This window comes from Pyrus communis, chromosome 16, assembly GCF_041283825.1.
Source record: "Pyrus communis isolate YQ-2024b chromosome 16, ASM4128382v1, whole genome shotgun sequence".
Taxonomy (NCBI): domain Eukaryota; kingdom Viridiplantae; phylum Streptophyta; class Magnoliopsida; order Rosales; family Rosaceae; genus Pyrus; species Pyrus communis.
The window spans coordinates 5,223,993-5,245,197 of NC_142580.1; the positions used below are offsets into that span (position 1 = coordinate 5,223,993).

The window sequence follows — 21,205 nt, forward strand, 5'->3', positions numbered from 1 at the left end:
CACATGCTAATCAGGAGATGCAAATGATCATAAATGACTAGCTTCTTGTACTTTACTTTAATATTGTGCTAATGTTATTTTTTTCTGACTGGATTTTTTGACATGTAACTTTACCCTGGTATAGTTTTCACTCATTTACTTGATTTTACTTTTACCAGGGAGGTCTTCTGAGGTTAGAGGAATTGGTAAATGTAGCACCGATGCTTCCCTGGAGGCACCCATCACTCCATCCGTCAAAGTAGATTATACTCAGCTTCTAATTAATGGACAATTTGTAGATTCTGCATCAACATTGGAGTAATCAGCATGTTTTCAAGCATTCATATCATTTTCGGGTTCCTTCGCGTGACGCTTTGATCAGGGAAAACTTTTCTCACATTGGACACCCAGACTGGGGACTTGATTGCTCACGCTGCTGAAGGCGATGCTGAAGATGTAAACCGCGCAGTTTCTGCTGCCCGCAAGGCCTTTGGTGAAGGACCGTGGCCAAAGATGACAGCTTATGTAACTTTTACTTGTTCTATGACAGTATATGGTTACGAGAGTAATAGTGATTGGGCTACTAGTGTTCCAGTTTGCACCAATTTTTCATATGAATGCATTTTTTCTGCTAAAAAGTATCGTTGATCCCTCCACAGGTTGCGTTTACTGGATCAACTGACACTGGTAAAAAAAAAAAAACTTGAATTGGCTGCCAAAAGCAATCTTAAGACAGTAACTGGAACTTGGCGGGAGATCCCATATTATTGTATGTGAGGATGCTGATGCTTCGAAGAAAAAGTTTGATTCTAAGAGGCAAAGCAATACATTTGCTGATTACATGACACCTCTGTTTGTAGGGTCAATGCTGCTGCGCTGGTTCTCGTACTTTTGTAGATAAAAAAGTATATGACGAGTTCATAGAGAAAGCAAAGGCTCATGCTGAGAGACGCGTTGTTGGAGACCCGTCCAAGGGGGGCGTTGAGCAAGGTCCTCAGGTAAACAAGTGACAGCTCTATTAGTCTCAGACCATTAAACACGTTGCTGTCCAAAGTTGTTCCACAGCCTCACATGCATTTCCGGTTTTGTATTCTAATCATACCGATTCAGACCAATTCGAGAAGATCCCAAAGTACATAGATTATGGTGTTAAAGGTGGAGCTAAAATGGAACCGGAGGAGAGAGGCTTGGCACAAAGGATATCTATATTAAGCCCACTGTATTATCAGATGTTCAGGTACTAATCAACATAAAAACCATAATATTTACCAAGAAGCTGGAACATGATTATGATTGATCTAAACATTATTGTCTCGTAGGGTTGGATGACATGCCAATAGCTCGTGAGTAGATATTTGGTTTGGTGCATACCATCTTGAAGTACAAGTGAGCAATTAAATTCTCTTCTCTATGCCTGTTGTGATTACAGCGTCCTGTGCTTCCCTTAGAAGTTAGAACTAACATTACGGCTGATTGCAGGGATCTTAATGAGGTGATACGAAAGGGAAAATAACTCTCACTATGGAAAATAACTCTCGTTATGGACTTGCTGCAGGGGTCTTTACACAAAACATAGACACTGAAACATACTGACTCGCGCAGTGCGTTGGCAGTGTATTTATAAACTGCTTCAATGTCGTTGATGCTCTATTCCTTTCGGAGGGTATAAGATGAGTGGAATCGGAAGAGAAAAGGGCATTTACGGTCTTTCCAATTACTTGCAAATCAAGGCTGTTGTCACCCCCTGACGAATCCTGCATGGCTATGAACTTCACAAGCTTTTTTTGTCACTGCCAAAAATAAATTGAGAGTACTGCATCAGAATATGTGGCTGTGATCTCATGATGGCATTGGGGTGGTGACAAAAAATATTTGCTTCTTTGTGAAGAACTATAAATGTTTCTGTTGAATTAACTGTTGGTTAAGTTAATCAGTAGGTTTGTGGTTGGTCTAATATGACAATCAACTTTCTATGGTTTGTTGAGGCATCACTTTCTCCTTTTCCAATCACATTTTACAACTCAAGGTACATGAATTTTGTGTCTTACACTATCTGTCATTAATAGTAGGTTAGTTAGGTTCTGATAATTATGATTCGCTAGTCCAACTGGTGCCAATTAAACCCCAAATGTTTTACCGTTTCATTGTACCACAAAGTCAACAAGTTACAGAGATACTGGCGACCAATTCACTGTTTATTAGTTAGGTATTGTCCATATAATGCCAGATTTGGCTCGTGGCTTGTTTACTAAGGAGATGGCATGGAATATATTTCCACTTTTCTGGATCTGAACATGACATGAAGTGGTTGAAGCCCACCTTGTATCTTTGCCCCCCATGACCCACTGCTATATCACAAAGATGAATCCTCCATCGAATCTGCAGACGTGGTTGTGTGCTCACTCTCTTGCACACAAGTTCGAGTCTCCTTTCTCAACTTTAGAACATCACATTGTAAGAGAAAACAAATAACATCGACCAAATGGGTCCATTCACAATATTAAAATAGGCCAAGGTTTTGCCAAAACATCTGTGTTGGCTGATTGGTCCTGAAAAAGCTTCAATTGTAGTTGTCAATTTGTATTTTTTTGTTCATAACATCGATAGTAAACATATTCTAAGGAATAGGGAGTGGATCACGCAGAAACAGAGATAAAGGAAAGATAGCGACTATACATAGAGCCATTGAAGAATCGAAAATAGAGTTGTGCTAGTGCCACGCACTAAAACAAAAAATTGAGCAATTCTAACGTCAGTCAATTGTGCGTAATGCTAGCAAAACTCATGGAAAACAATTAATGAATTGGATAGAGAGGTGAACAGTTTGAATATGGAATTGTATAATATTGCAATTGTTTACAGTATAATCAGCATGATAAATTAATAATGTTTCAAAAATAATTATTTGCACTCTGGTGGCATAACTTTAAACCTTTTTGTATCTTTACAGTAAGAGTAAAACATGAGTTTACTTCTTGCCCAATCCATTGCGCCAATTTGTTGACTAGACAACTTAACAAACTCCGGCCCCTCGACGGGGTCCACGCTCGAGGGATTGCTCCGAACACACGACGTCACTGTTCCGGTGGGATTGGATATGCAGCCACTCATCTCCATCTCTGCAAACGAAACCCTAAATGGTGCATACTTATAGTTAACTGGATATTTTCCTCCATGAGTTGCCCAATCTGATGCATCCCATATTGTTGCGTAAACTGACATGGGTTTTGATGGGAAAAATGAACTGCTGTGCTGAAACTCCCTCACTGGGATGTTGTCCACTAGAAACCTGCAAATGTTTTCATGGGAATTTAGAATATTGGGCAATTTCAAACGTCCGGTAGAGAAGAACTTTCATGCACCTTGAGATGTGGTGGTGGTATGTATCCTAAGCGAACCACAGACGGTCATGCGGTTAAGCTAAAAGAAATGATAATGCGCGATTGACTTTGGGATACTACCACCGTGACACCCCAAGTGTAGGTAAGATCTGTCTCGTAAGTCGCAAGCGATTCCGGGTTTCTTACACTGTATGATGGTTGTTCCAGATGATGCTGTACTGATGGTGCTGTAGTGTTGGGTCAAACCAGAGATAGAATTTCTCCTCTCTTCCTGTGTTTACGCTTCCATTTGCATATATATTTGTTTGGATGACCCAATCATTTCTTTTATCGTGGCCCAAGAGTTCTATGTCTATCTCATCATGATTGTGAGGGAACACATCTGCATTAGACAGCTGCAAAAATTCCATGCATTCAATTTGTTATCTCACTAAATTAAGCAAAAGTAGATGTCAAAGCATGGTCGTGACAACATATATGCAAAAATTCAAAATTTTAACGTCTTATTTATTTACTAACTGGTTAGCGCTCAAGTTATAGTGTGTATTCATGATATATGACCAATGAACTTACATAGAAAGCCACTACAACCCCAGAAGTGAGACCAGCAGGCAGCTTGATTGCAGCACTGAAGAATCCGTAGTGAAATTTGTTTACCGATGCCAATCCAGATCCTGCGTGTTGAATAAAAAACAAAAGAGAACCCGAGACAATTAATAAAGTTTTTGAAGCATTTATCAGAGTTAAAAATTTATAAGTATCAATCATTTTGAAGGACTTCACCTGAGTTTTTGTCAAGAGCAAGAGTGGCCATGGATCCATTGATGACCTGAATATTTGAGCCTCCAAAAACTTTGGAAAACCCTCTATCAATCGAAACATGAGGAAAAACATCGGTTAAACGAGGAACGCTTGGACTCGTGTAGCGCGTGTTGGAGGAAACCAACATAGACATACAACACAAGATCAAAATACACCAGAAGTGTATTTTTCCTTGGAAAAATGCCATTGTTTATTAGATGTAGTAGATGAACAAAAATGCTTCCAAGTTTATGGTATTTATTGGGAGGTTCATAATCTTTGCTTAGTTGTGTATTAGCTGGATGGCTATATCTTTCTTAGTATGATAGAATCAATTTTATTAGGTGTTTTAAATTTAGCACCTTTTAGACAGAATCAGGGAGCTCATGTGGGGTGAGATTTTGAGAGGTTTGGCAATTTGTCACAGCTTTTGTGGGGCTGCCCTAAAGTCAGGGCATTGCATGATTTGGACATTCACTTAAATGTTTTGATGGGTTTTTTGGCAGCAACGTCCTATGATCAGTGCACCATTTTAATTTTTTGATGTGGTCCAGGTGTTCTGGAAGGCAAATGTAGTAGGCCAATCTAAAATGTGCTGGCCTTCACCAAGGTTCTTGGCTAATTGAAACTAGATATTAGCAGAAACCACCGAGGTGCAGCGATATTATTAAGAACGTATTGTTAACGTAGATGCTGATACGTTCTTCGTATGTTTGATTCATCATGGCACTAATCAATATAGTACTTATTGTAGTTGCTTTTGAAATTTAGCTTTAAATTAACTGTTCCACACCACACCGTGTTACCAGACAGCTTTATAAAAACTTTTGAAAAGTTGTCCCAAATAATCAAAACCCCAAATAGCACTAATGTTAATGAGCTAAAACTTGATCTACTAAAATTTCTCGTTTCAACACACCCCTGTTTAATCTTGATTGTTGATTCTGTTTGATTTATTTAATTTAATGGTTAAAAATAAAGAAGCATGAGAAACTAAAAAGATAAAAAAAAATAAAATAAAGGAGGGATGAATGCAAAATGATAGAAAAAGTACAGGGTGACCTAAAATTGTCTGAGGGTCGTTCACAAAATGGCCAGATTTGCCAGAAGTCTATAGCTGGCTCGGAGAGGTGCTTTGACATGTGACAGATAATACCATAATGCAATAAAAAGGACTTGCAAGTTGCCCCTCAAACTTTTATAGGGAGTCACTATTCATCTCTTAAAATTCTCAATTAATCATTTTTTTTTTTTTTTTGTCTCTCAAATTCTGAATAATCGGATTGATGTGATCTGTGAGAAGATAAAATTGTAGGATGTTGAGAGAGCAAAAAATCCTTCAAATGAATCAAAATCTAAGCCAGGCTGTTGCATAAGATGACGGGCAAGGACAGGATATCAGAATATGTGCCAAATACTGTTCAAGGCTGGGGCTGCTGCCGGTTGCTAGAAGAAGAAGATGCCAAAGAGTCTGATTTCCTAGTTCCAAACCACAAGTCGTTAAAACTTCTATTCTTTGTTTTAATTTGCTCCACACCAGACTAAATTAAATGATACATTTTTCTGGCATGGTCCACTATATATATCACCGGTATCGTTCCAACTTAACTATGTATTTTCTGGATTGAGATTCTCTCCGGATCTCATACTCCAGAGCTCGCTGACCAAGCAAACTGTACTGTTCAATTTAAATCATGTGGTTCCCGTTAGCCCATCTCACTGCCTCACCTCGCATATAATCTTTCACTCCAATGGACATATATCACTCTCTTAAACGGTCCAAATTGCTCAATCTATAGGCTTGAGAATGTGAGATCTAGAGAGTATCTCAATCTCTATTCTCCAACACCAAATCCAACCAAACCAAAGCATAAAATACAGAGCAGTTCAGCTGGGTTGACTTCAGGCTACAAGAAAAAAATAGTTGGTTTTACTTCTCCATCACCAAAGTCCAAGGGTAGACAAAGCAAAACAACAAGAAAATGTACTAAAAAATATAGAGATCTTATCTTTTCATATCCGAAGAAAAAAAAAGTTGGAGTTTGTTTGAGCATGCAATCCATCTACCTAGTAGGCTACTACTGGAAATCTCATAGAGAAGTATATATGTTTTACAACTTTGACATGCACCCGTCACTTTACATGTCCGACGAGAAACATTACCCTTAATATTATCAAATATTAAAACTAGGCTGGGGATCAAGCTAAGTTTGACAATGCATGTCTTTATTTTATAACTTTAACATTCACACATGCTACTTAATTTACATATCCGCCAAGAAACAGTATCTATTAAAATTACACTTCAGGTGATGTGAAGCTAAGTTATATCCCCTTGACGCTACGTTAAAAGTTGAATTAACTCCAACAAGCGGATATAATTAAAAAGTTTGAGAAAATCGAAATTATTATGCCACTCATAACTAATAAGTGTTTTACACTAGTCAATGACTTCAACAACGCTGTAATTATTCTCCCACGTCATAAAAAAATACTAATAAATAATATACTTTGAATTCTCCAGAATTGCTGGAAAATTAGGATCTTACTTCTCTACCCTCTCACTTCTCACACACTCTCATCCCTTTCTATTTGTGCGGTCACGATTAAGTCACGTCAACATTTTATATTACTATTGTTTTTGTCTTATTATCTCTATAAAAAAATCAATATAAAATATTGATGTGGTTTTAACCATGACCATACAAAATAGAAGAGGATGGAAGTGTATGAGAAATAGGAGGGCAGAGAAATTGGATCCAAAAAATTATACAAAAAGGATGTATCTTCTTCCCTTCCTCTGTTCACAAGTCACAGCAAATTAACAACCTTTGACTTCGCATAAATCATTTGAAAAATAAAATAAAAAATAAGGAATGAGCACGTTAATTAACACTGAAGTCATAACTCAATCATCAATTTTATGTTATTTAGGTTACTAAATTTTGTGTCCCTATCAAATGACACATTATAGATGACATTTTATTCCAGTGATAGAAAAAAAATGGGTAAAGTACAAAAAACTACCTCAACTATTGGTGTCCGACACTTTCATTCCTCATCTTTTAAAATTGACAATATCATACCTCATCTTACGAATTTGTGCCAATGTCAGACCTCCGTCAGTTTTAATTTTTCTGTTAAATGCTGACGTAGCCCGACACGTGTCCCACTCACTAATCCAACTGGATTAAAAAATAATTAAATATTCAAAAATTAAAAAAAAAAATATTAAATCTCTCTCTCCTCTCTCTTCCACCCTTTCTTGCCTCTCTCTCTTCTCTGCATCCCAGAAGACCCAAAACCCCTTTCCACTCGACCCCTCCCCCCCCCCCGGCGGACCCCTTCCCACCCGTCCTGCCAAACTCTTGCCCATTAACCCGTCCCCCCAAACTCTTGCCCATTGACCTGTGTCCCCCTCCCCCCACTACCCCACAGACTCGGACTTCGTCGCAAATCAGACCGGTTCCCATTTCGAGTTCAGGTTGACGTCGTCATTTTGGGCGTCTAAGTGCAAATCGAGGGTGGCAAAGTGAGCGAGGCAGAGTAGTCGAGGAAGATGATGTCGTGGAACGACATCATTGCGATCTCCAGATAGAGGGTGACAGAGTAGTTGAGCAATATTGGGTTCTTCGTTTTGGGGTTTTCAAATTACGGCAACAATTGTTGCAATGGGAAGATGGGTTTTGTTCCTCCGGGGTCTGGGTCTTCTGGGATGCAGAGAAGAGAGAGAGAGGCAAGAAAGGGGGATAGAGGGAGAGAGAGGGTGGTGGAGAACGGGTGAGAAGGGATTTTGGGTTGCAGAGAAGAGAGAGGCGAGAAAGTGGGGAGAGAGAGAGAGGAGAGAGTAAGAGAGATTTAATATGTATATATTTTTAATTTTTGAATATTTAATTATTAAAAATATATTTAATTATTTTTTAATCCAATTGGATTAGTGAGTGGGACACGTGTCAGGCCACCTCAGCATTTAACAGAGAAATTAACAAAAAAAACTGACGAAGGTGTGACATTGACACAAATTCGTAAGATAAGGTATGACATTGTCAATTTTAAAAGATGAGGTATGAAAGTGTCGTGATACTAATAGTTGAGGTAGTTTTTTGTACGTTACCCAAAAAAATATATATTTATGTACCTTAGTGTGGATTTGATCTTCTTGTAAATTGTAGTAATGACCCTTCAACTTTAACCAAATTGGAGCAATAGTCCCTCAATTAAAAATCCATTAACATTGGTCCCTCAACACATCAAAATATGTAGCTATGGTCATTTTCGTCAACTTCGTTATAATTTTGTCAAAATAAGTTATTTTGGCACATGAAGTACAAAATCAAACCAAGAAATTACAAAATCAAGCCCAAGTGATGAGCGAATTGAAGAATCAAATGGGAGAGATCGCGGAATTAATGGGGCAAATGCAAGAACAAAGTGAACTATCCGACTCAACTGTTGAAATTGCTGAAGCTATCACCTTGGAAAGTGGCATGGAGGTTGGAGATGAACCTAAGACGTCCAAACCAAGCCAAAAGATGAATGAACAGCTGCTGCTTGATGAAGATGAGGATAACAAGGCCACGGCAAGGGAAGAACCACCCTTGCCGCAGCCACATATGCCCTTTATGCCGTCCCCTACAACAAAGTTAAGCCCAAATTCAATTCGTCTTAACCACCAAATGTCCTTATTCCTTGCAGGATCTTGCAATCCAAGGAAGAAGAGGGTGAGAAAGGCATATTCGAAACCTTCCCAAAGAATCAAGAGCAAGAAGTGGCTAGGGAATGTCTAGAATTCATTAAAGATGATATACTTGAGACAACAATTCCCAAAAAAGTTAGATTTTATGACACATGACAAGTCATAACTCTCAAAACACCAAATCTAGCTGAATTTTCTAGTCTTACAACTTTCGAAGAGGTGTTTATTCTTGAGTTCATGTCGAAGCACACAGGTAACCCACCTCCTCGAATTTCAAATTTGTTTTATACTAATATGTTGTTAATGATTCAGGCACCTATTCTAGAATTTAAACCATTACCGGATCATTTCAAGTATCACCTCCCATTCAAAGATCACGTCTATGCCGTGGGCACTAAGGGAGCTTAAAAGGAAGTATCGCCCGGCTGGAAGACGTTAAAGCAAGCGCTTCTTGGGAGGCAACCCACGCGAATAAAGAAGACCTAGGAATCTCCAACACTCCACAACCAGATTTGCATTCCTAAACCCTACTCTTTATTGCTTTTACTTTGCCATTATTGTTGTGTGTGTTAGTTGTTTGTTTGTTTATGAGTCTATGTTTGAAACATTGAGGACAATGTTTGGTTTAAGTGTTTGGGGGGGGGGGGTGTAAACAAAGTGTTTTTCATGAAAATTCGTTGGATTTTATCACCCATCATTTCTAAAGTTGTTTCTCACTGTTTTTAAATGTTTTTAGTGTGTTTTGAAGTGTTTTTGTGTGTCTTAAACAGAAAATTTGAAAAAAAATCTAAAAAGAGTCGTTTTTGTGTGTTTGTTTGTGTCTTAAGGTACATTCCAACACAATGATGAGGATTTAGTTTTTAATTGCATGACTGTTAAAGAAAGTTACAAAGATGGATGGAAGTTTGATATGCTCTTTGGTTTATGCTTAGTTGTAGTTGTCGTTTACGAATTCACATGTAATCACAAAAAGGAAAAAAATCAGTTTTTGTAACATGCTTGAAGGAAGAAACTCAAACTAACGCTACAACCCTGAGAGATTTGAGCCTAAACGTTCTTTGGAGAGTTATTAATCTTGATGTTTTTGTTTTCTAAAGTCGTTGCATGATCTCATTATTCTTTGCTTGGTTGCTACTTAAAATGCATTTTATCACTATAGTTCCAAATACTAGAACTCATGCCCATTTCATTCAAAGCATAAAATTGAGTGCATAACATAAAACAAGATGAAGTTATTTAGTTAAAACCAAAGCCAAAAAGCCTTACCCTTTGCATATGTATTGTAGGTTTAACCCCTTTGAGACTTAGTTAGCCTATTTTCTTTGTTAGCCACATTATCCTTACCTAACCTAGAATAGGACTATCTATAACCTTGTTCTTAAAGTATAGTAAAGCATGACTTAGAGGGAATTCCTTTTGATCTAAAAATTGCAGAAAAAAAAGTGTGGGGGAAGGTGTTTTTCGTTGGAATTCTATGAAGGAGTACGTTTTGCGTGCCAAAAAAAAAAAGTTGAAGAAAAGAAAGGAAAAAGAGTTAAAAATAAGTGAGAATGAACTCACAAGTGTTGATTGTTGAAGAAAGGGTCCAAAAGTTTGAATCTGGCCCTAAGTATTATGTGAAGTTTCCCTTGGTGTTCAATGTTGATTTCTGCATTCAAAAGTGAATTCTAAGTGTTTATTTCATTACTTTGCTTACTATTGCTTTAAGAACTTTTGTTTATCCTTACATTTCTTTGTTAGCCAATACCCTAGCCCCATTACAACCCTTTGACTTCGATCTTGATTGTTATGTGTTTCAATATGTGGAGTTTAAAATTGGTTTGAGCATATGGTATCTCTGGTTCTCGCGTCTAAGTAGTGGCATTCTGTTCATGAGATCATATACATATACATGTTAATAATTCCATAAAGTACCTTCTTTGATTATACATATGTGAGTGCTAGTCTACATGTTTACATCAATCTTCTCACATATACCTAGTGTAGGGAGTGTAGTTAGAAAATCTGTGTGAAAATAGAGAGTATATCCAGTGAGGAATTGAGGGAATTCTCTAAGGCATGTTATTACATTCAAAATCATGTTTTAATTGATTAAATGGGAGCGAGTAAGTGGTGACTATGATTAAGTATATGCTCGAGGGTAAGGATAGCTAAAATCTGTGGGAGTAGTGATTTTTAACATGTCATGTTGCATTGGAAATCCCTGAGGTAAATATTGGAAGGTCTAGGTTATGTTTTGTTTGTTTTGTTTTGCTCGGGGACTAGCAAAAGCTAAGTGTGGGGGAATTTGATAGGAGCATATTTATGCGACTTAGTTAGCTTGTTTTCTTGCATTTACATAGCTAATTTCTACTTGTTAGAGTGTTTTAATCTCATGTGTTTTTAGGTTCAATTGACAAAGTTGGTAAGAAAGTGCAATTTGAAGCATTTTAGAGCAGTTTTAGGCTTGGAATAGATTGCACATGCATGGAGCAAGATGGATGGACGAATTTTAAGATCAAGAAAGGCTAGGAATGTGATTAACATCTGGAAGAATTAAATCAAAGACTTGAAAGATAAGGAATCAGCTACAAAGAAGGAATATTATCCAAATTACCTTATTTTATCCAAACCTTATCCAACCTTATCTTATCTTATCATATCCTAATATTTTCCTACCTTAATTCCAGCTTCAAAGAGGACTCATTTTCACATTAAATCACCTAAATATCAAGTTTTAGAAACCCTATTTTCGTGCCCTAAGTTTATGCCACATGTAACCCTTCTAGAAGTTCCGCGTAGCTATGGTTTTCTTTTTCAACTTCGTCAGAATTTTGTCAAAACGAGTTATGTTGGAAGGACCATTGCTACAGTTGAGTTAAAGTTGAGAGACTATTGATTCAATTGAGTTAAAGTTGAGAGACCATTTCTCTAATTGGATTAAAGTTGAGAGACCAATGGTAATTGATTTTTAGTTGATGAATTATAGTTGCACGTTTTGATGAATTGAGGGACCAATGATAATGAATTTTTAGTTGATGGACTATTACTCTAATTGAGTTAAAGTTAAGGGACCATTGCTACAATTTAGTCTTTCTTTAACAATTAACAATTTAACCAATAAACACTATCATTTTTCATAAAAAATAAACATAGCCCCAAATAAGTAATCAATTTCAAATTATATTATTGCTCACATAATAATAATTCATTCTCTTCTTCCACAAATAAAAAATAAAAAATAAAAAATAAGTAATTAATTGATTTTGCTCTTCATGCTCTTAAGTGTGATTCTGAATGGAACGGTTGTATTCGTGTTTTCTTTTTAATATATTTTTTTTGTTTAAAAAAATAATAATAATCATAAAATAAAAATGATAAAAAATTCCACGTTAATTCGAAACTGTCACATTCCGGCCCGGGGCGGATCACTTCTCGGACCCGCTCCACCACCGTAGCACGATATTGTATGCTTTGGGCTGGAATGTGACATTTGGTATTAGAGCCTAACCCTGGTCGTGTGTGTGTCGACGAGGACGTCGAGCCCCTAAAGGGGGTGGATTGTGACATCCCACATCGCCCAGGGGAGTGATCCTTATATGTATATTCTCATCCCTACCTAGCACGAAGCCTTTTGGGAGCTCACTGGCTTCGGGTTCCGTAGAAACTCCGAAGTTAAGCGAGAAGGGTGCTAGAGCAATCCCAGGATGGGTGACTCATCGGGAAGTTCTCGTGTGAGTTCTCAGAAACAAAACCGTGAGAGCATGGTCCGGGCCCAAAGCGGACAATATCTCAGAAACAAAACCGTGAGGGCATGGTCGGGGCCCAAAGCGGACAATATCGTGCTACAGACCGTGAGGGCATGGTCGGGGTCCAAAGCGGACAATATCGTGCTACAGTGGTGGAGTGGACCCGAAAAGTGGTCTGTCCCAGGCCGGGATGTGACAGAAACCGCCTCCAAATAATTCCACGTTATCAAATTCCTCCGAACACCGTGTCTGACTCTATCCAGTGTCGGCGACCTCTCTTCCCTTCCCATAATCGACGCTACACGCGTCCAGCTCCCATTAGCCTTCTCAGAAACACTCTGCGAAGCCGCCATTTCCTCCACCCACGTGTCTCACAGGACACGTGTCGAACGCTGAATATCCAAGTCAACACCCTGGCGCCCTTGGATCTTTCGAATTCATCGGAATCGAATAAGATTCCAACACGTGTCTCCTACTATCTCCCCTTATATAAACGCACGAACGTCCAGCCATTGAACCCAAACAAACAAACAAACAAAACACCATTCTAAGGATCAGACCTTTTTATCCATTCTTTTCAATGATTCAGAGATCAAACGGGTCAGGTCGCCGGATTCTGACGTACCCGGCGGTTCATCCGTGCGAAGTCATATCTCCGCAGACACTCCTGGCGTCACTCATCACTCTCACCTGCAACATTTGCTCTTTCAAGTCGAAAGTCATCGCCAGCAACGCCCGAAACGCCCGAGAAATCATCCGACAAATCGGTGTCGTCCGGGTTTTTCTCGAAGCGGTTCGAGATGAATCGTCGGGTCTTCCGACCTCCGCAGTTCTGAGCTTGTCGGAGCTCCACTTGGCCTTCCAGAAAGTTCAGTTCTTGCTGGAAGACTTGGCCCGGGACGACGCCAGGGTATGGATGCTGATGAAGTCGGGTCACGTGGCGAGTCAGTTTAGGATCTTGAGTCGGGCCATGGGCACGGCTCTCGATGTTCTGCCTCTCGCGTCGGTCGACGCCTCCGTTGAGGTCAAGGAGCACGTGGAATTGGTGGCCAGGCAAGCGCGAAAGACGGGGTATGAAGTCGACCCGGATGATATTCGTGTCGTGGAGGCGGTGAGGTCCGTTTTGGCCGGGTTAGAGAAAGGAGTTGCTCCGGACAAGGGGGATTTGAAATGGGTTCTCGAGTTCCTCGGGATTAGGAAATGGAGCAGGTGTGAAAAGCAAGTCAAGTTCTTGGATTCGGAAATTGGGTTCGAGAATTTGAGCCAGGAGAAGAGAGAGGTGGGATTGTTGTGCAGCCTGAAGGGTTTGCTTTGCTACTGTCGATGTGTGTTGTTCGATGTTGTGGATGGTGAACCGGGTCGAAGATCCGAGACCAAATGCAGCGGCGCCGGCGTGGCGGTGGATTGCCTCAATTCGGAAGATTTCCGGTGCCCGATATCGCTGGAAATCATGGCTGATCCGGTCACGATAGCAACAGGGCAGAGCTACGATCGGTCTTCGATTGAGAAATGGTTCAGAGCTGGCAATCCCATTTGTCCCAAGACGGGGGAGAAGCTCAAGAACACGGAGGTGGTGCCGAATTTGGCGCTAAAGCGATTGATCCAGCAGTATTGTTGCGAAAATGGTGTTGCATTTGCTGATTCGGGTCACCGAAATCACGACAGTGGGAGGACTAGGCTTGCAGTTGCTGGGAGTTTGGCAGCTGAGGGAGCCATGAAAATGGTGGCTGAGTTTCTTAATGGATGGCTTGAGGTTGGGACAGTAGAAGAGCAGAACAAGGCCGCTTATGAAATCCGGCTTCTTTCGAAATCAAGCATTTTTAACAGGTCTTGTTTGTTTGAAGCCGGTGTGGTTCCACATTTGTTGAAACTGTTATGTTCAGCAGATTCAGGGATTCAAGAAAATGCCATCGCCTCCTTGTTGAATCTTTCGAAGTATACGAAAAGCAAGGCTGTGATTGTCGAAAATCGTGGTCTGGATTTGATTGTAGGTGTGGTGAAGAAAGGTCTCAGATTAGAGGCTCGTCAGCATGCTGCTGGCACATTGTTTTACCTCTCTTCGGTCGAGGAGTACAGGAGATTGATTGGAGAAAATGCAGATGCCATACCGGCATTGATGGAGTTGATCAAGGATGGAACTGATAGGGCCAAGAAAAACGCATTGGTTGCGATTTTCGGGCTCATTAATCACCCGGAAAATCATAGGAGGGTGATAGTAGCAGGGGTAGTTCCTCTGCTTGTTAATGTCTTAACATCATTTGATAATGAAGCTCTCATCACAGATGCTCTGGCAATTCTTTCAACTCTCGCAGAGAAACCTGATGGATCAGTTGCAATTTCGCGTTGCAAAGCTTTGGATACGATCGTAGGGATCCTGAATTCCTCCATTCCTAGGGCAGGGAAGGAGTTCTGCGTGTCTTTGTTGCTTGCTCTTTGCGTAAATGGCAGCGGAGATGTGGTTGCTCTTCTAGCAAAGAGCCCTTCACTTATGGGACCTTTGTATTCTCAACTCAACGAAGGCACGTCTCGAGCAAGCAAAAAGGCCAGTGCTCTCATCAAGGTCCTGCATGAGTTCCATGAAAGAAGGTCATCCGGCTCAATCTCCCCAGTTCTACAAGAGCGATTCGTTCACGTTAGGTAAACCCTGAATATTTGTGGGGATACTTACATTGCTTAATTCTTTTGAGGCTCTCCTGTAAATTCAGGGTCCTGTGTAGAGATGGTGTTGTTTTAGTTTGATTTTTAGTCTGGTTTGGTTTCGTTATTGGCTCGGTTTTTTTAAGAGCTAATGACGGTATATCAGTATACATGATCAGCTTCTCCAATGAAGCTTTGTACAAAATCATTGTTGTATTGCTCTGTATTGCAAAATTCTTTTTCCATACAAAATCAGTAATAAATCATTCACTATTGTTTCAATGTACAAAACTATGTGCCCGAGTTTCTTCGATTTCAAGCCTTGATTGGTAGGGTAAAAAAAGCTGACTGTTTTTGGGTTGAGGTATCGAGTGCCTTTTCGAGTTTTGATACCACTTGGTCCATGCTTGACCTTTGCAGCTTTATTCCTGTGCATGACAAAGCTAGGTTGAACGCAAGATCTAAAGCTTCTACCGAGTACTCCCCGTTAAGTTTGGGATCTGCAAGTTCTGTTGCATTGCATCACCGCCTTTCTTGAGGGCCCTTGCCTACTAAGACATGGAACATAAGAAATCGAATCAGCAAATTGAAATAGTTTTTTCAGAGATGTGGAGTCAAAATTTGACTTCATTACCATTTTACTCAGAGGCATTGGTTTGTTTAAGCTTAGATTGATAACCCTGCAGCCCAAGATCAGTTGCGGAAGAACTATTCCAAAACTGTAAACGTATCCTGAAGCATTTACATGGTGGTTCTTTCTGTACTCAGGATCAGCATAACCAAATGTCCCTCTCACTTCTGAGCTCACATAGGACTGTCCCAAGTCCATAATTTTAGATAACTCGAAGTCTGACAATTTCACTTGAAAGTTTTTGTCAATGAGAATGTTTGTTGGCTGCCAGTTGGGAATGTGGCAAGAAAGAAGTTTGACGAAAAGAGTGGCAAATGAAGCAACAGCAGCGGTGCAAACAGAAGAAATGCAGAAAGTTTAGAGCTACCTTGATAACACGGTGAACAATGCAGCCTCTCGGACAAGTTTGCAGAAGCCACAGACCTCCAGCACTGTCAATGGCAAGTTCTAATCTAGTTATCCATGGCAGACTTTTATCTTTACCTGCAAATCAGCTTTGATTGAATTGGCTTTCTGAATTATCAAAATGCAAGAGAAAATTTTACGAACGGAAATATGACCCTACCAAATAGCCACTCCGAAAGGTCCCCATTTTGGGACGGTTCATAAACCAGGAAATATTCTTCTACACCCTCACAAGAGCCAAGCAAAGCTACAAGGTTTGGATGTCTAACATCGGAAAGGCTCGTTACTTCGCAGATGAATGTCTCGACAGAGTCATCGTTGATTATGTGCTTCACTGCAACATGCTTACCATTTGATAGTATGCCTTTGTTTACCTTACCAGCTCCTCCTTGGTCAATGAAGTTGTCTGCACTTGGATTGCCGGTCGCTGAATAGATTTCCTTGCTTGATATCTTAAGGCTGCCGGATTCTTCGGACAGTAAATCATCTGATGCTGTTGTCCAGTAAAAAAAAGGGTAGCAACAATTCACAACTGTTGGATTTGTAGTAAGATATGAAACTCGTTGTAGAAATAAATACCTTCTTTTCGTGCTGAAAACTCTCATGAGTCCTTTTTCTGCATAAGGTCCATGTTGCAATGAGTAATATTGCTGCAATTCCTGCAAGAAACAGAACTTCACCATGACCGCAAACTAAATGACAACTGACTGCAACTTCCTATAATTTAGGACTCAAACTATGTTGACATTATGTATTTAGAGTACCTGTGCTCAAGTTTATACCACTACTTCCCGAGCTTTGCTGTTCATCTGCAATGGAAGGAAAGGAGATCACTTAGCTGGAGTTTAAGGGTTTATGTGCAACTGCTTCTAGGTCCTAGAAGCATTTTTTGGAAAAGCACCGGCTTTAGGCACTTCTAGCAAAGCGCTTATGAGCAGCAGTAAAATATGAAGATAATAAATCGAATCAATTGCCTTTCTTGACTGCCTATACCTTCTGAAAGTCTCCGGTCCCCAAGGCTTTCATGAAGTGCTGAAACCCAATTCTTATCATCAATCCTCCTGCTTGTTAAAGTTACCAAAACTGAAAAGCTACATATCAGCTTCAAGTTTTGCTGACTCCTCATTTTCCGTTGATGCTACAATCTCTTCCCACCTTCTCAGACATGCACTACGAGCCTGATCCTGCTTGAACTTTTCACCCGTCCCAAAAGATTACAACCTTCATCTAAGATTTCCAATGTGTTCCTGAGATTATCAAAAACATCTACTTTCGTGTAGTCAGAGCATCCGCCGGCTCCACTTGTTATCTTGTCAATACGACAACTCAAAACATCATCTTTTATACCCTTCATTGAAATTAAGTAGTTTGTCTGTTCTGTCGAGTTTAAGAAGAGGTGCCCTGTCCCCCAAGGTGTATAAGTAATCATCGAAAGCTGCTCGCAACAACTGTTGATAAATCCACCCCAATTTCCAGCTTCACTACTCGTGCCGTGCCATGCTGAAGAGTCTTGGACATCAAGTACACACTCAATATCTAGGGTTTTTGAGAAGGAAAAGGTTAAGACGCAAAGGAATAGGAAGAGTACTATCATAAGGGGCATTCGACACAAGTTTGGCCATGGAGGGGGGAGAGAGAGAGAGAGAGAGAGAGAGAGAGAGAGAGAGAGAGAGAGAGATTTGAAGTTGGAAGAATGCAAACCGGGCGAATGGCTGTGAGGTGATGCAGAAGTGAGAAAGCTGGTGCAGGTGAGAGAGCTCTGTTGTGGCATGTCTTTATGCAGGCTAATCTAAACAAGGATTGAGGCTGGTAAAATGAATACAAGAAACTTAACCCAAAAATCGAGAAAGGTCTATGTAAGGATACCGACCACGACATTTGTAAGGCAGCTTTAAAAAAAATTATCAGACCTTATATATTTTGATCTCACTCGACCTCACGCTGATTTCACCTAATATGAGAGTTCTCCTAATCAGGAACCTCTACGACCCTACTAAGCTTTCCTCCTCAAGGACGGATGTAGCATTGAAGATTAAGATACTTAACTTTAGTTGTAGATGGTCAATTTTGAAAATTGAGACTTTGAGCTGGTGTATGATCATGTCTCTATGGTTTTGACAAGCATATTTATCACCCAAAGAATATCATTTAATTTATAATAGTATGAAATTACTTTGTAAAAGTCACAATTCCAAAAACACAGTATCTTCTAAATCTTAAGAACTGTGTTGACTTGATGAAGATTACAAATGTGATAATTTTGATGCCACACAAACACCACTTATGCAATTTGGATAGCTTAATAAAATAAGTCAATGCAGAGTGCCAAATGGGAATGCCCCTCCCAAGTTGCCCATTCTTGCGAACTTCAAGTGAAAGTTTTGAGTTTGATTATTGTAAATGGCGAGTTTTATGTTAATTTGTTATGCCGACTTAATGTATGGCCTAACAATAATTTCTTGCCTTTAATGTAAAATCCGCCTATCAACCCAAAAAATGAAAATTGAAATTCTCTCAACATCGAGAATTAAAAAGAAAAATACTATTAGACAAAATATTATTTTCACTAGTTGATCATGCATATTTGATCTAGTTGACACTGTATCCGTTTCTCAATAAACAAAGACGTCCTGCATAGAAAATTTTTACCGCTTCCTTCACTAGAAGATGGTCTAAATTCTTCACCCACAACACATTCTTAAAAAAGAAGTCTGATTACTTATTGCAACCCAAAACCTGGTTGCCTTAATAAAAAAAGGGGTGTGATATTCACATATCATTTTTTTCTTCTCTCATACTTCTTTTGTTTTCGGCCGTCGAATCGGATGAATTGAAGAATATTAACAAACAGAAATTAACAAGGATGTGTGAGAATCTATAAAAAAGGCCCATCCCTTCAAACTCCCACAAAGGAAAAAGCACATGATGACATTCCTTTGCAATAATTGGAGACCAAAACGACAACGCTTCATTCCATCTTCACCTCTAACGGTCCTACCAAACCTCCGTCTGCAAGTATCTTTGTTCACATGAGTCACATCCAAAATCAAAGCTAAAAGCTTTGAACCTTCTCAGCTGATCCATTCTCCCGAACCGAACCCGGAAACCCATTGAGAAACATCCACCGATTCCCGATGGGTTTCAATGTCAAAACCACCGATGAAAATTCCGAGACCAGCCTCCTCCTCCCCACCGTAAGCGCCGCCGCCGCCGTCGTACCTAATAAAATTCCAGAGGACTCGTTCCACTTCGCCTATATCATCTACTTCACACTGGGTCTCGGCTACCTCCTCCCATGGAACGCTTTCATCACAGCCGTCGATTACTTCGCCTACCTCTATCCAGATGCCAGCGTCGACCGTATATTCTCCGTCGTTTACATGGTGGTGGGCCTCTTCTGCCTCCTCCTGATTATCTTCTACTCCCACAAGTCCGAAGCCTATGTCCGGATCAATGTGGGCCTGGGCCTCTTCGTCGTTTCGCTGCTCGTCGTTCCCCTCATGGATGTCTTTTACATCAAGGGTCGGGTCGGGTTGTACGACGGGTTTTACGTGACGGTTGCGGCGGTTGCGCTTTCCTCCGTGGCGGATGCTTTGGTTCAAGGCTCTCTCATTGGGGCGGCTAGTGAGTTGCCCGGAACTTATATGCAAGCCGTTGTGGCCGGGACTGCTGGTTCAGGTAAAACTCCTGCCCTTTGAATTTTCCGGTCGAATTTGGAATTTCAGTTTTTGGTTTCTGGGTATTGTTTCATTTTCTGAATTAAATTCTGATTTTAGTTAATCTCAGTTGTTTTCGCTTGATTGTCTGCGTCTCTTTGTAACCTGAATGGCCGTTTGGGAAAGTCTTCTGGTCATGAGTGCTTCTGCTAGAAGTGCTTTAATAGGAAACACGTTGAAATTGTTATTAAAATTTTAACCGCAACCTGGAAAAGCGCTTGCAAGTCTGAAGAACCACCTTCTCCATAGAACGCTACTATGTTTTTCTGCCAAATGTAGTTAGAAACGCTTTCGATTGTCACAAGCACTTTTAGGTCTCTATGGAAGTATCAAACGAAACACACTTTGAAGCATATTAGTCTTTCTGCTCTGGTTACGAGTTCATCAGAGTTTCCTTGAATGATCTTACAGGAGTCATTGTTTCTGCTCTGAGGATCGTAACCAAGGCTGTATATCCACAAGATACCGATGGCCTGAGGAAAAGTGCGAACCTTTACTTCGCTGTCGGGATAGTCATTATTGTCATATGCATTGTCTTCTACAATGTGGCACCAAGGATTCCAGTTATGAAGTATTATGCAGATTTAAAGGTTCAGGCTGTAAACGATGCGACAGAAGAGAGAGGCCCTCCGACTCTGACTGTGTTGAGATCAACTCTGTGGCACATAGTCGACAGAGTCAAGTGGTACGGAATTAGCATCTTCCTCATCTATGTCGTGACTTTGTCGATATTTCCAGGATACATTACTGAAGACGTGCACTCTCAGATTCTCAAGGATTGGTACCCAATCATCCTTATCACCGGCTACAATGTGTTTGATCTCGTTGGCAAGTCTCTGACTTCTGTATGCCTCCTCAAAAATTCCAAGGTTGCAATCGGCAGTACAGTTGTGCGATTGCTCTTCTTTCCTCTCTTCTATGGGTGCTTGCACGGCCCCAAATTCTTCCGAACAGAGATTCCAGTGACGATACTAACCTGCCTTCTGGGGCTCACCAACGGCTACTTGACTAGCGTGTTGATGATTTTGGCTCCCAAAGTTGTCCAATTCCAACATGCTGAGACGGCAGGGATTGTGATCGTGTTGTTCTTGGTTCTGGGTTTGGCTGCTGGCGCAGTTGTATCTTGGTTCTGGGTCATCTGATGCCTCAATTGTATCCTAATCCTGTTTAGCTTGGTAATTCTACTGTTAATAGTATTTCTGTTTGTTTCTTAAACACGGATTATGAATTGTAAATCTGAATAAGAATGGGAAACGATACTAGCTCAAATT

At 40.2% G+C, this 21,205-nt stretch overlaps 2 protein-coding genes, 1 long non-coding RNA gene and 2 pseudogenes across 4 annotated transcripts; 3 read left to right on the forward strand and 2 right to left on the reverse strand.

Moving 5' to 3' along the window:
• Positions 1-845: 845 nt before the first annotated feature.
• Positions 846-2,004, forward strand: LOC137731391 (uncharacterized). Its single transcript, XR_015957964.1, has 3 exons — positions 846-1,216; positions 1,299-1,365; positions 1,459-2,004. It is a non-coding gene; the product is annotated as an uncharacterized LOC137731391 (long non-coding RNA).
• Positions 2,005-2,795: 791 nt separating this feature from the next.
• On the reverse strand, positions 2,796-4,426 carry XTH33 (xyloglucan:xyloglucosyl transferase 33). The gene is made up of 4 exons (XM_068471739.2): positions 4,104-4,426; positions 3,894-3,994; positions 3,507-3,715; positions 2,796-3,268 (listed from the first exon to the last, which is right to left on the reverse strand). Exons 1-4 carry the CDS (start codon positions 4,327-4,329, stop codon positions 2,881-2,883), a joined length of 924 nt encoding a protein of 307 aa, XP_068327840.2. The 5' UTR covers positions 4,330-4,426; the 3' UTR covers positions 2,796-2,880.
• Positions 4,427-13,065: 8,639 nt separating this feature from the next.
• On the forward strand, positions 13,066-15,473 carry LOC137731734 (U-box domain-containing protein 19 pseudogene; annotated as a pseudogene). Its single transcript, XR_015957883.1, has one exon. The product of XR_015957883.1 is annotated as a U-box domain-containing protein 19 pseudogene (transcript).
• A 179-nt stretch (positions 15,474-15,652) lies between these two features.
• On the reverse strand, positions 15,653-17,937 carry LOC137731392 (putative receptor-like serine/threonine-protein kinase At4g34500; annotated as a pseudogene).
• Positions 17,938-19,178: 1,241 nt separating this feature from the next.
• LOC137730715 (equilibrative nucleotide transporter 1) lies at positions 19,179-21,203 on the forward strand. The gene is made up of 2 exons (XM_068469675.2): positions 19,179-19,896; positions 20,346-21,203. Exons 1-2 carry the CDS (start codon positions 19,353-19,355, stop codon positions 21,074-21,076), a joined length of 1,275 nt encoding a protein of 424 aa, XP_068325776.2. The 5' UTR covers positions 19,179-19,352; the 3' UTR covers positions 21,077-21,203.
• The last annotated feature ends 2 nt before the right edge of the window (positions 21,204-21,205 follow it).